Below are 12504 nucleotides of genomic sequence, written 5' to 3' on the forward strand. Positions count from 1 at the left end.
AGCAGTGCAGGGCAAGGGACCTGCTGGCTGCCCTTCCCGCAGCCCCTATTGGCCTGGAGCGGCAAACCGCGGCCAGTGGGAGCTGCAATTGGCTGAACCTGCGGACGCGGCAGGTAAACAAACTGGTCCAGCCCGCCACGAGTTTTCCCTGAACAAGCGGCAGACCGGCTTTGAGAACCACTGTACTACATAACACACACAGACTCGGAAAAAAATTGCTCTTTACTTAATAGCATGAGAAATACACAAATCTATACAAAAATAATAAACCCTAAACACATTTCCCAGCCTCAGTTTCCACACCACTACAAAGCATTCTTTGCACTGGGATCAGAGGCATCTGGGGCATCCTGGACCCTTCTGCTGCTGCTAACTTTGAGCTGCTCGGAAACATGGAGCCTCTCTCTCTAGATCAGCATTTTTCAAACTTCGGGTCATGACCCAGTACTGGGTCACGACCCAGTACTGGATCGCAGCATGTCAGGCACTGAGTCATTTTGGTCAGGACTCCCGAGTGGGACATTAAAAGTCCCATCGGCGGTGCTGCCCAGCTAAGGCAGGCTAGCGCCTACCAGTCTCGGCACCACACTGTGCCCCAGAAGCGGCCAGCAGCGGGTCCGGCTTCTAGGCAGGGGGGCCACGGGGCTCCGCACGCTGCCCTGGCCCTGAGCACTGGTTTCCGGCCAATGGGAACTGAGCGGGGTAGGGTGCAGTTCCTGCAGGCGAGAGTCCCTAGCCCCACCACCCTGCCACAGGGCAGAAGCCCCAAGCCCTGATAGGTGCGTCTGGCTCTGGAACTTCTGAAGATTATCGTATGTGGCTTGGAGGGTCAGTAAGTTTGGCCACCCCTGCCATAAGTGGTATTTTTCAGAGATAAGTGGCTTTGAGGCCATATCTGAAGGTGTTAACCAAAGTGGTATCAGTTATTCGTTGGAACCAGACAATATATGTACCATGTTTTATTCCCAAAATCACAGTCACATAAGGATGAACAATGTCTACATACTTTGAATAGAATGTAAGCATTAACCTTTTATCTGGACAGGCTTTCTCCCCGGCTCTTTATTTTTTTATGCTGATAGAATGAGAGGTCAAGCAGTTACTGCACAGACAATTTCTGGATGGATTAATTCCTGTATTACCATGGCAAACACCCCTCTGCCACAAAGACTATTGGTTCGTTCAATGAACGCTCATGCTACGTTGGTGGCTTTTCTAAAGGATGTTTGAATACTGGATGTTTATAGGGCTGCCACTTGTCCTCTGTGCCTTCATTCATCATTTTACCATCACGACTGCTTCAAAGATTGATGCAAATTTTGGGAAGGCCATGTTTAAGTAGACACTGAGCCCCACCACCTAACGGTACTGCTTGTGAGTCACCTGAGTGGAACATACTTGTGCAACCGCTTGAAGAAGAGATAAGACAGATAAGTAACCTTTTCAGCTGTTGTTCTTAGAGATGCTGTAGCATACAGGTATTCCAGGACCCATCCCCTCTGGATCCCGTTTTGCTATGTTTCGATGTGAAGGATCTGAGGCCAGGTTAGGGCATTGCCACCTTTGTATAACCTTGGCAGGGGCCACGGCAGTGTGCAGGGCACATATGCTGCTCTGACTGGTTCTGCTGCAGAAAACTCTCTGGCTCTGGCACGCTAGACACATACATCCCTGAGTGGAATACATGTGTGCAATCACATCTCAAAGAACAACAAAACGGGCAAGTAACCATTTTTTATAACTGTCTTTCAGAAGTCATGCTTTTTAAGCAAAAGCGTCCACAGAGATAATGTTTTTTCTTTATTTTCTTTGTCTTGTTTTTGTTTGTTGGTCTATTTAAATGTTACCAAAGTCTCTAGACCCAAAGTTTTTCTATTATTTGTATTAAGATGAAGTTTATTCAGTGAAAGTTAGCACTGTTTAGTTCACTTTGAGTGTCATCCTTTCTTATATGCTTTAATGGCCAGACTTTCAAATATCATCAGCATGTAGTAGCTGATGCTGTTCTCAATGAGAGCTGTTGGACGCTGAGCTCTTTTGAAAATCTGGCCCTTAATCTTCAAGGGCATGATCCTTCAAGGTGCTCAGCACCTTCTGTGTGATGCCAAGTGCCCTCAACTCCCATTTAATTAAGGGGGAGCACCTTGCAGAATCAGGACCCACACCACTTTACAGGCATTGGTTAATACTAACCTCACTCCTGTCAAGTAAAGTCCTCCTGTGTCACTCCTGTTAATGTTTTTGTCCTTACTGTAAAAGGATAATGCTCGTGGTAGGTCACATTTATCTGTTAAACAGAGTCTCTGTATGGCCTTTGTCACCATTGTGTCTGTGCACCATGTAAGGAGTTTGCATTAGAGCTGGGAATTCATGGTTGTATGCTCAGATCGTGACACTCGCTCTCTTTTTAAACTACACTCAGTCTCCAGATAATTAAATGTAATACAAATAGTTGCATTAAAACAGTAGTAATACATGTAGTTTTGAATTGTACTGCATAGCCAATTAATCTGTTTTTATTTCAGTGTCCCCTCACATGGCAGAGTAAGTGGGAAGGCCCAGATGATCCTTTACAATACCTCAGAGGGCTTGTAGCTCGAGCACTTGCTATCCAGGTAAAGTAGAAGACGCAGTTAACTTCAGAACATTACTGCTTTTTATACCACAATATACTGTGTACTTCTCTATAGTAGGGCCTTCCAAGCTGCTGTCTGAGAGAGATTTAGAACTTGTGTGTAAATAATTAAATGTTAAAAACCATAAACATGGAGGTATAACATAAGGACCTCACATTTTTGTCCCAGTAAACCCTGAAACTTTATTTTCGAAGTGCAGTAACATTGCTGTTCACTTTTACAGCAGTTTTAACTTGTCCTGAATTTCAATCAAAGTTTTAACTCAGGATCTGTGGAGAAGGAAGGAAGATCTTTGTTTTTCTTACTGTCTTTGTAGAACTCCTGTTGTTTTTCTAAATGCCATGCTCTCTGAAATAAAACTGAACCTTTATATGTAGAAAGGATGGTCCCTTATGAGACTTCATTATAGTTGCCAGTGAAACTAGGGTATGGTTTGATATGCAGTTTTACCACATTCTTGAAAAATAGTCAACTTGTATGTTAGAATGCAAATTAAAATTCCTTCATACGCTGAGAACTAGGTGAATGAGCTGCGGGAAAGGAGTCTGGGACAGGAGGATAAAAAAGTAAAATTAGACAATCATATCAAAGCATGAAATAGATTTCACAACCCAATAATCTTTTTTTTAAATGCAGTGAGTTTCTGAAGACACGGTGTTTTATTCCATGGAATAGGGTGGATGATTACATCTGTTTGTCCTAGGTGTGTTCCTGAATGTATTACTTAGTTGTAAATTTGTCTTTAATTTCTGTGCTACTTGCTCTGAGAGAAACAGCAAGGAAAAAATATAATTGGACAATAAATGCTGTTCTTCAGTCTATTGAATTAATGCTTGTTATGAGGTGACTTCAGAGAATTTGTTTTCTAAAGGACTGTACCATATGGTCTAGCATGTATTTGAAATGGCACATGGCTGTAGAGAAGTGCCTTCAGACTAACATGAATTTCTCCACTTTCATGTCTCATGCAAAAAGCAGATATGGCTGTTGTCTGTTCAGGTAGCAGATGACTGAGATATCATTTATTTAGGAGGAGCAATGTAAAAATTAGATTAAAATCTGTAAGTGTAAGAAAATAGAAATATATGTGTGTACACAGGTATGTATGGTTATGTATATTTATGCGTATACCTGGAGAAAAGCATCGTCCCACTGTCAGTAATTATTGCCTGTCTTGTTTTGCAGTTTAGAGATATTGTATAAATCTCCGGCAGAATGTTTACTATTACTCATACTCCATAAGTTTTTTTGATACATTATTCTTGTTGTCTAGACGGTTGGTATGTTTAGGCATTGTTGCTTTTGTTCAAACACTTCATAAGGCTAGGTAGGGCATTAACAATATTGTTTATAGTTAGAGCCCCATGCTTTCTGCAAGTCTGAAGTAACATGAAATAAAATGAAAAACAATGAATAAAACAAAACAAAAAGAAAAGCAATTAATAAATTTTAATAAAATGCACTCATCGCACAGCAGCAGCTCCTGTCCTGCAGGGCTGGACCTGGCTTCTTGCTCCAGGCATTGTGACCTGGCACATGGGGTCGCAGCACTGCTCAGGTTTGGCCTTGCCACTCCTCCGTGATAACAAAGGGGTGGCCAGGCCAAATTTTAGTGAGTGGCTTTGCAACATGGTACACAGGGTTGCAGAGCTGCTTAGATTTGGCCTAGCAGCTCCATGATGATAGAAGGATGGCAGAATCAAATTTGAGCTGCCCTGCAACCCCATGCACCAGGTTGCAATGCCCAGAGCAGGAAGCCAGGCCAAGGCCAGAGGTATAGGAACCACCACTGCGGGGTGAGTTTAGGGCAGGCTTGCTCGCCAACACTGTCCATCCTCGTGGCCTGCCCTCCTCATGAGGACAGGGTGGGTTTACTCTCGAGCATCCCACCCAGGGACTCCCATCTCCTGGGGACAGAACCTAGCCTCCTCCCACGGGGGATAAAACAAAATGAAATGAAATTAAAAAAAAAATAAAATGAAAAATTATCAAGATTTTCATGGAGCTCTGTTTATGGTATCTCTGTGTATAATAGCATTGCCTAAAGCATTAATAAGCACATTGAGTTATGTTGCATACATTATAAATAACAATCCTAAGAGGAGAAGTGAAATAATACTTATCCAAATGAAGAAACCGACACAGCATATGCTTGGGCATTAATTGATTCCAGTTGTAGCACTCTTGAAATCAATAGTGGTGTTTATATAAAGTTCATTTCCATATACATTTATTTGTATATGTCATGTCACCTTAATAAGAATTAGCTGCTGATTCATACTTGATGTATCATATTTGGTATCTTTTTGCCACCTACTAATACTGTACGTGAATCTGCTAAGCTATTTGAGCTTCAACCTCTCTTAAATGGCGACAAAAAGTACTAAGGGTATAATTTACAGTTGTATAATTCTGTATACCTTATATTGTTATTCAAACTTATAATAAACGTTTCATAAAATTAAAGGTATAAATCCATATCTTGGCCAAATTCCAGTGAAATTTCTCCTGCAGTTTCAGTTTCTAGTTTAAACTGTATTGTGGCTGGACATTTTTGAAAAATACAGGTAGCTGGTGGAGAAAGTATTGCTTTTTGGGAGAGATTTTTCTCAAGTGGTGAACAGATTTAGAAGAATATGCCCCACTGATGTTCAGTAGGGCTTGTGCTTCTTAATCTTATGTGCTTTGGAAAATCCTACGCTTTATGCCTATATAAGTTTTCAATCAGACAGCACTTGGGGATGAAAAGCAATATCATGTATAAAAGTAAGATTGTCTGCCAGATTTTTTAAAATGAGTCCCTAGATTTGGATACCTACATTCACCCATTTTGAAAAGTGCATAGCAGCAGCTGGTGCCATTGAAGTCACTAGATACATGTACATGAATATTTTTAGGACATGTAACCCCAGCAATTAAACAATCAAATAGAAAATCATCCAAAGAAAAAGCTGCTTCAGCAAGCAGTTCTTCAAAGAGAGACAAAGCAAAGTAAATATTTCCTTTATTGTGAGGATTTCTTTTATTGAAAGTGCCTCAATAAAATGCAATTGTATATACATTCTTTAATAAAAGCAAAGTCTCTTTTGAAACTCTCCCAATAATCATAATGTTAGCATTCCATAATTAATTGTAAACATATTAAGTTGAGGAATACAAATTTCAAACATTATGAAAATACTTGAAGCCTTATATAATCCATTCAATAATTCAGGTTTCTTTGAAAACAAAAGTATGGCAAACATTTTCAAAGTTTAAAAGTGGAAATAGTGAAAGAACCTTTCTCCAGCTATCAAACTGAGTTCCTTAGCAGAATATTATCTCTTAAGCTTTTATAACTGTGGTCTGAATGTCTGGGGATATTTTTATACCTATTATAAAGCACATAAAATGTTCTTCCTTATGTATTTTTGGAGACAAATATTAAGGCCAAGAAAAATGAGGGTAACTCAGTTTGAAGGAGCAGTCGTAGAGTAGAAGTAGAAGTTTATTATAATATTGAGAAAACACGGATGGTTTCACTGGCTGTTGTCCCCACCTTTGTCATGTCACCATACAACCTTTCTAATACTAAGTATAGTGTTCTAGGCCAATATTTCTCTAGCTCTTTTTCTCAAACAAACGAGCACATCTCATACTTACAGGATTGCTTTCTAAGTGAAACCAGGTCACACAGTTCTAAAGAAAAGTATCACACTGATATGTTCTTAGATTTCAGTGATGACTGCAGAGAAACCAGAGAAAATTGCACTGACTCTTCTTCCTGTCCCATATCTATTAATATCCTGACACTGATGGCATGCTTTCTATTATCCGCTTTCATTTAAGTTGTGGGTTAAATTTATCCCGATGAAATTGCATTGAATTAATCCATGATCGCAGGTGATACAGAAACCATAGTCACAAGCATTCAACTCTAGTAATCAGTTGACTATTTCAAGGTTATCTTTGCAGTGAACCAGGCTTGAAATGTAATTGTTATATTTAAATAACAGCTAAGAATCCTGTGATGTTGCACTCCATATGATTTTATAAAAATATGCTAATGAGTGTGAATATAATGTAACTGGAATATGCTTAATGCAAAAGGTCTCTTATAAGGTATCATTACAAGGCTTATAATCTACTAAGGGTGGTCATCCAATTTGTATAAATGTATCATTCTTGTATCTGAAACTAGAAAAATAGAAATATAACTCTGAGGACCTATTGTAATTATGCAAAGTGTGGGCCATTAATGGTGGTTTGGAATCTTGATGGCTCCCATTAACCAGGACAATTGACTGTAGATGGCTCTGTTTACTTGTAAGCCTTCCTGTGAGTCAGACTGGGAAGAATGAAGGCTTGGGGGTCTCACAGGACATGTGACCATGTCACCTGGTAGTGGAATCCATATTAAATCTGGGGCTTTTCCATTTAGAAGTGGCGGGGGGGAGCCAGAGAGACAAAAGATTCCCGCCTTGTGCCTAAGCTGTACAAGGGAGTGGAACACAACAAAGGAGGCGGAAGTCATGAGAAATCCCCTAGCTACCACCTGAGCTGAAACAAGGACTGTGCCAGAGGAAAGGATTGGGCCCAGACTAGCAAGGAGTCTAGTCTGTGAAAGAACCTTATTGGAACATCTCTGAGGGTGAGATTTACCTGCATATAGTTTCCTACTGTATTAGGCTTAGACTTGCATGTTTTTGTTTTATTTTGCTTGACAATTTACTTTGTTCTGTCTGTTATTACTTGGAACCACTTAAATCCTGCTTTTTATATTTAATAAAATCACTTTTTGCTTATTAATTGACCCAAAGCAAGTAATTAATACCTGGGGGAGCAAACAGCTGTGCATATCTCTCTATCAATGTTATAGGGGGTGAACAATTTATGAGTTTACCCTATATAAGCTTTATACAGAGTAAAACGCATTTATTTGGTGTTTAGACCCCATTGGGAACTGGGTATCTGGGTGCTGGAGACAGGAGCACTTCTTAAGTCGTTTTCAATTAAGTCTGCAGTTTTGGGGGGATGTGGTTCAGACCCTGGGTCTGTGTTGGAGCAGACTGGCATGTCTGGCTCAACAAGGCCGGGTTCTGAAGTCCCAAGCTGCCAGGGAAAATGGGCTCAGAGGTCTCATCACATCATGTGGCAGTCCCAAGGGGGTCTCTGTGACCCATCCCGTCACAAATCCCCTTAGAGGAGGGCATAGAGAGAAATACCTTGGAATCTTCCTTTTCTTGGACATGATTAAAAAAGTGTGTGTAGGGAGATTTTATATATATAGAATCCTAGAAATGTAGGAGTGGAAGAGACCTTGATAGGTCATTTAGTCAAGTCCCCTGCACTGAGGCAGGACTAAGTTCTAGACCATCCCTGACAGATACTTTGTTTAACTTGTTCTTAAAAGCCTCCAGTGATGGAGATTCCACATTCTCTCTAGGTAATAACTTGCAGTGATTAGCTACCCTGACAGTTAGGAAGTTTTTCCTAATGTCTAACTTAAATCTCCCTGGCTGCAATTTAATCTCATTACTACTTGTCCTGTCCATAGTGTTTAAGAAGAACAATTTATCACTCTCCTCTTCATAATAACTTTTCACATACATGAAGACTGTTATCATGTCCCCCATCAGTCTTCTCTTCTCCAGACTAAACAAACCCTTTTTTTTTTCCAAATCTTTCCTCCAGAGTCTTGTTTTCTAGACCTTTAATCATTTTTGTTGCTCTCCTCTAGACTTTCTTCATTTTGATCACATCTTTCTTGAAGTGTGGTGCCCAGTTCTGGACACAGTAGTCCAGCTGAGGCCTTATCAGTGCTGAGTAGAGTGGAAAAAATGCTTCTCATGTCTTGCTTACAATACTCCTGCTAATACATGATGTTTGCTTTTTTGCAACAGTGTTACACTGTTGACTCATATGTAGTTTGTGATCCACTATAACCCCCAGATCCTTTTCTGCACTACTCTTTCCTAGATAGTCATTTCTCATTTTGTACTTGTGCAGTTGATTGCACAAGTGTACTAAGTGTAATACTTTGCATTTGTCTTTGAGTTTCATCCTATTTATTTCAGATCATTTATCCAGATTTCAAGATCATTTTGAATTCTAATTCTGTTCTCCAAAGTGCTTGTATCCCCTCCCAGCTTGGTATCATCCGTAAACTTTATAAGTATACTCTCTATTTCCATTATCCAAGTTATTTATGAAGATACTGAATAGAACCGTACCCAGAATAAATCCCTGCAAGACCTCTCTCAACATGCCCTTCCAGATTTACTGTGTAGTATTCATAACTACTCTCTGAGTACAGTTTTCCAACCAGTTGTGCACCCACCTTATAATAGATTAATCTAAGGTATGTTTCTCTGGTTTGTTTATGAGAAGGACATGCGAGACCGTATCAAAAGCCTTACCAAAGTCACATCTACTGCTTTTCCCCATCCACAAGACTTGTTACCTTGTCAGAGAAAGTTGGTTTGACATGATCCGTTCTTGACAAATCCCAGTTGACTGTTACTTATCACCTTGTTATCTTCTAGATGCTTACAAATTGATTGTTTGATCATTTGCTTCATTTCCAGATACTTACATTAAGCTGACTGGTCTGTAATTCCCCAGGTTGTCCTTATTCCCCTTTTTATTAGGGCTGTCAATTAATCATGGTTAATGCGTGTAATTAACTCAAAAGAAATTAATGCGCTTTTTTTTAACAAGCGTTAATTGCACACTTCTGGAGACAACTCGGCGGGCGGGGAGGGAAACATGGCTGGCCTTAGGGTTAGGCGAGAGGGGCCACCGTCCAGGGTGCTATGTGCAGGGGGGCATTGCTGCATTCCTCTGGGGCAGGAATGCCCCTTCTCCCGCCTCCCTGCACCACTGCTGCTCCCGCCTTCTCCCACCCCCCTGGAGCCGCCACTGGCTAAGCTGCTCTGTACCCGTGCAGAGCAGGGGCAGAGGGGCTGATGTCCCCCTCCCCCTGCCCATGTACCCAGTCGCCGCAGAGCTGGGGTCAGGGAACAGAGGCAGCCTGTCTGCTGCTGTTGCCACCTCAGGAATGAGTGCTACCACCAGCAGCTGCTGCTGGCTGAAAATGCTTTCCGCTTCCTGAGTGCTCTGCTTAAAGAGACAGCACTCCCCCAACACACACACACACACTTCCCCCCCCCCCAACAAACACACACCAAACCAAAATATGAAATGGTGCCCATGGTGAACCAAGAGTGGCCAAAGGGATGTGGATGGCTGTGGGCTCCGGCAAGATGCAGCCCCATGGAGCCTGGAGCCTGCCTTGAGCTGCAAGCTGACTGCTAGGCACCACAACCCACAGCAGCAGCACAGAAGTAATTAACATCCAAAAATATTTAAATAAATGGTATTCTATTATTCTATAATAGTGCAATTAAAACTGCGAATAATCACAACTATTTTTTTAATCTTGCAGTTAATCGTGATTAATTTTTTTAACCATTTGACTGTCCTACTTTTTATAAATAAGTACTGAATTTGCCCTTTACCATTCCCTGGGATCTCTGCCATCCTCTACAAGTTCTCAAAGACAATTGCTAATTCCTTAAGCATTGCAGGATGTATTTCATCAGGCCCTCCAAACCTGAAGACATCTAACTTGTGTGAGGCTTTGTCTACACTAACACTTCTGTCGGCAAAACTTTTGTCGGTCACAGGTGTGAATAAAATACCACCCTGACCTAAGTTCCCTGTAAGCTCCATGGCCCGCCGTGCAGCTGCTCAAGGAACCCCCCAAGCCAACCTGCCATGGCTGGGGGAAGGGCATACCATAGGCATCAACTTCCCCTCTAGCCAGGGGGGTGCAGTCTTTATCATTAATATAACTCCCAGGCAAAATTATTCATATATATCAGGGATCACAGGGGGAGGAGGCAATTCCAAGAAGGTTCCTAATACCAACCTTCCAACAGTGTCTGGCTTAGCTTTCTGACAACAGTATCTAATCATTGTTCTCATAAATACATGTGAAAAAGAAAGTGAGATATTTTTATATCATAGTTAATCATAAGAGATCAAACAGTGTAATAACCATCTTAATTACTGGTAAATTAGAGAGTCTGTCAGAACAGGTATACTGCAAACATATACTATTACAATGCATGTCACTTTTTTCCTACTTGATCCTATCTGCTGATGTATTTTTCTAGGTTTTTTTGCCCAAATAGTGTTAATGTTTCCATTAATGCTTTGTTTTACATTTCATCCTGTCAGTCTTCCATTATAGAAGCTTAAGACTTCCATTTTCTCAATTTAACATGGTTGCTATTGTCACTGCAACAGAAATCCATTTTACGTTATTGTTTGGCAGATTCAGATCCTTATGACTAACTGGCACAGTTCTGGTGAGGGCTGTATCATCGTTCCCAGGACAAAAGAGAAGACCTGGCATTGTTTATTCTAATAGGAACATAATTTATGGCTTGTATACAATATGTTTGCTGTCAAACTGGGATAACATATCAAGTGGGGTTCCACAGGGATCTGTCCTGAATCCAGTATGAGTCAATATTTTCATTAATGGCTTGGATGATGGAGTGGAGAGTAAGCTTATAAGATTTGCAGATGACATCAAGCTGAGAGGGGTTGCAAGCACGTTGCAGGACAGGATTAAAATTCAAGATGATCTTGATAAATTGGAGAATTGGTCTGAAATCAGTAAGATTAAATTCAGTAAAGACAAGGGCAAAATACTACGCTGAGAAAGGAAAAGTGAAATACACAAATGCAAAATGGAGAATAACTGGATAGATGGTAATACTACTGAAAAAGATCTGAGGGTTATAGTGGATCATAGATTAAAGATGAATGAATAGTATGATGCAGTTGGGGAAAAAGGCAAATGTCATTCTGGAATGTATTAACAGGAGTCTTATATGTAAGACACAGGAGGTAATTTTTCCGCTCTGCTCTGCACTGATGAGGCATCAGATGGAATAAGTTTTGGGCACCACACTTTAAGAAAGATGTGAACAAACTGGACAGAGTCTGTGGGAGAGGAACCAAAAATAAGTTTAGAAAACATGACGTGGGAAAAGGTTGAAAGAAATGGGTATGTTAGTCTAGAGACGAGTAGGCCAAGAGGAGACATCTTAACAGTCTTCAGCTATGTAAAATCTTGTATAAAGAGGACAGTGATCAAATCCACTAAGGGTAGGACAAGAAGTCGTTGGCTTAGTTTGCAGCCAGGAAGATTTAGGTTAGGTATTAGGAAAATCTTGCTAACTATAAGGATAGTTAAGCATTGGAACAGGTTACCTAGGGAGGTTGTGGAAACCAGTCATTGGAGGTTTTTAAGACCAGGTTAGAGAATACTTGTCAGAGATAGTCTACGTATACTTAATCCTGCTTCAGCACCAGGAGGATGGACTAGATGACATCTTGAGGTCCCTTCCATTCTTACATTTCTATTATTCTAATATGGTATCTGCTAACATTTGCTACGTTTCTTTCAGTTAACCTGAAAGAACCTGGGATCAGTTATTACAAATTTAGAAATTCATTTTGGTAAAATCTTAGAACTAGAAATATCCTGGATATTTTGCTAAACATTTGTCCAATATTATTTGTGATATTCATCTTGAGTTCTTGTTCCTGTTTCAAATCTTAGGTCTAGAGACTTGAGCCATCTTTATGTTCCCTCCTAGATTGACTTAATTTGCCAATTTTTTAAAATGCATACTCTCTTAGAATTAGAGAATAATTTACTGTGGGTCATTGCTTCCTTACTTCATATTAATAATTCTAATTGTTTCTTGGAGAACTGGGTGCACTTTTCTATTTAACCTGACTACCATCTTCATTGTATAGGAACCCAATTTTCACCATATGCTCGAATGTGCTCCAGCACATCAATAAT

At 40.4% G+C, this 12504-nt stretch overlaps 1 protein-coding gene across 3 annotated transcripts in view; it reads left to right on the forward strand.

Moving 5' to 3' along the window:
- Positions 1 to 12504, forward strand: part of DYNC2H1 (dynein cytoplasmic 2 heavy chain 1) — a 384528-nt gene that overhangs the window by 322098 nt on the left and 49926 nt on the right. For all 3 annotated transcript variants that reach the window (XM_037889977.2, XM_043529611.1, XM_043529618.1), the window contains one exon: positions 2526 to 2615. In XM_037889977.2, the coding sequence (XP_037745905.1) occupies positions 2526 to 2615 (90 nt within the window). The remainder of the gene's footprint in view (positions 1 to 2525; positions 2616 to 12504) is intronic.

Source organism: Chelonia mydas, chromosome 1 (genome assembly GCF_015237465.2).
Source record: "Chelonia mydas isolate rCheMyd1 chromosome 1, rCheMyd1.pri.v2, whole genome shotgun sequence".
NCBI classification, from domain to species: domain Eukaryota; kingdom Metazoa; phylum Chordata; order Testudines; family Cheloniidae; genus Chelonia; species Chelonia mydas.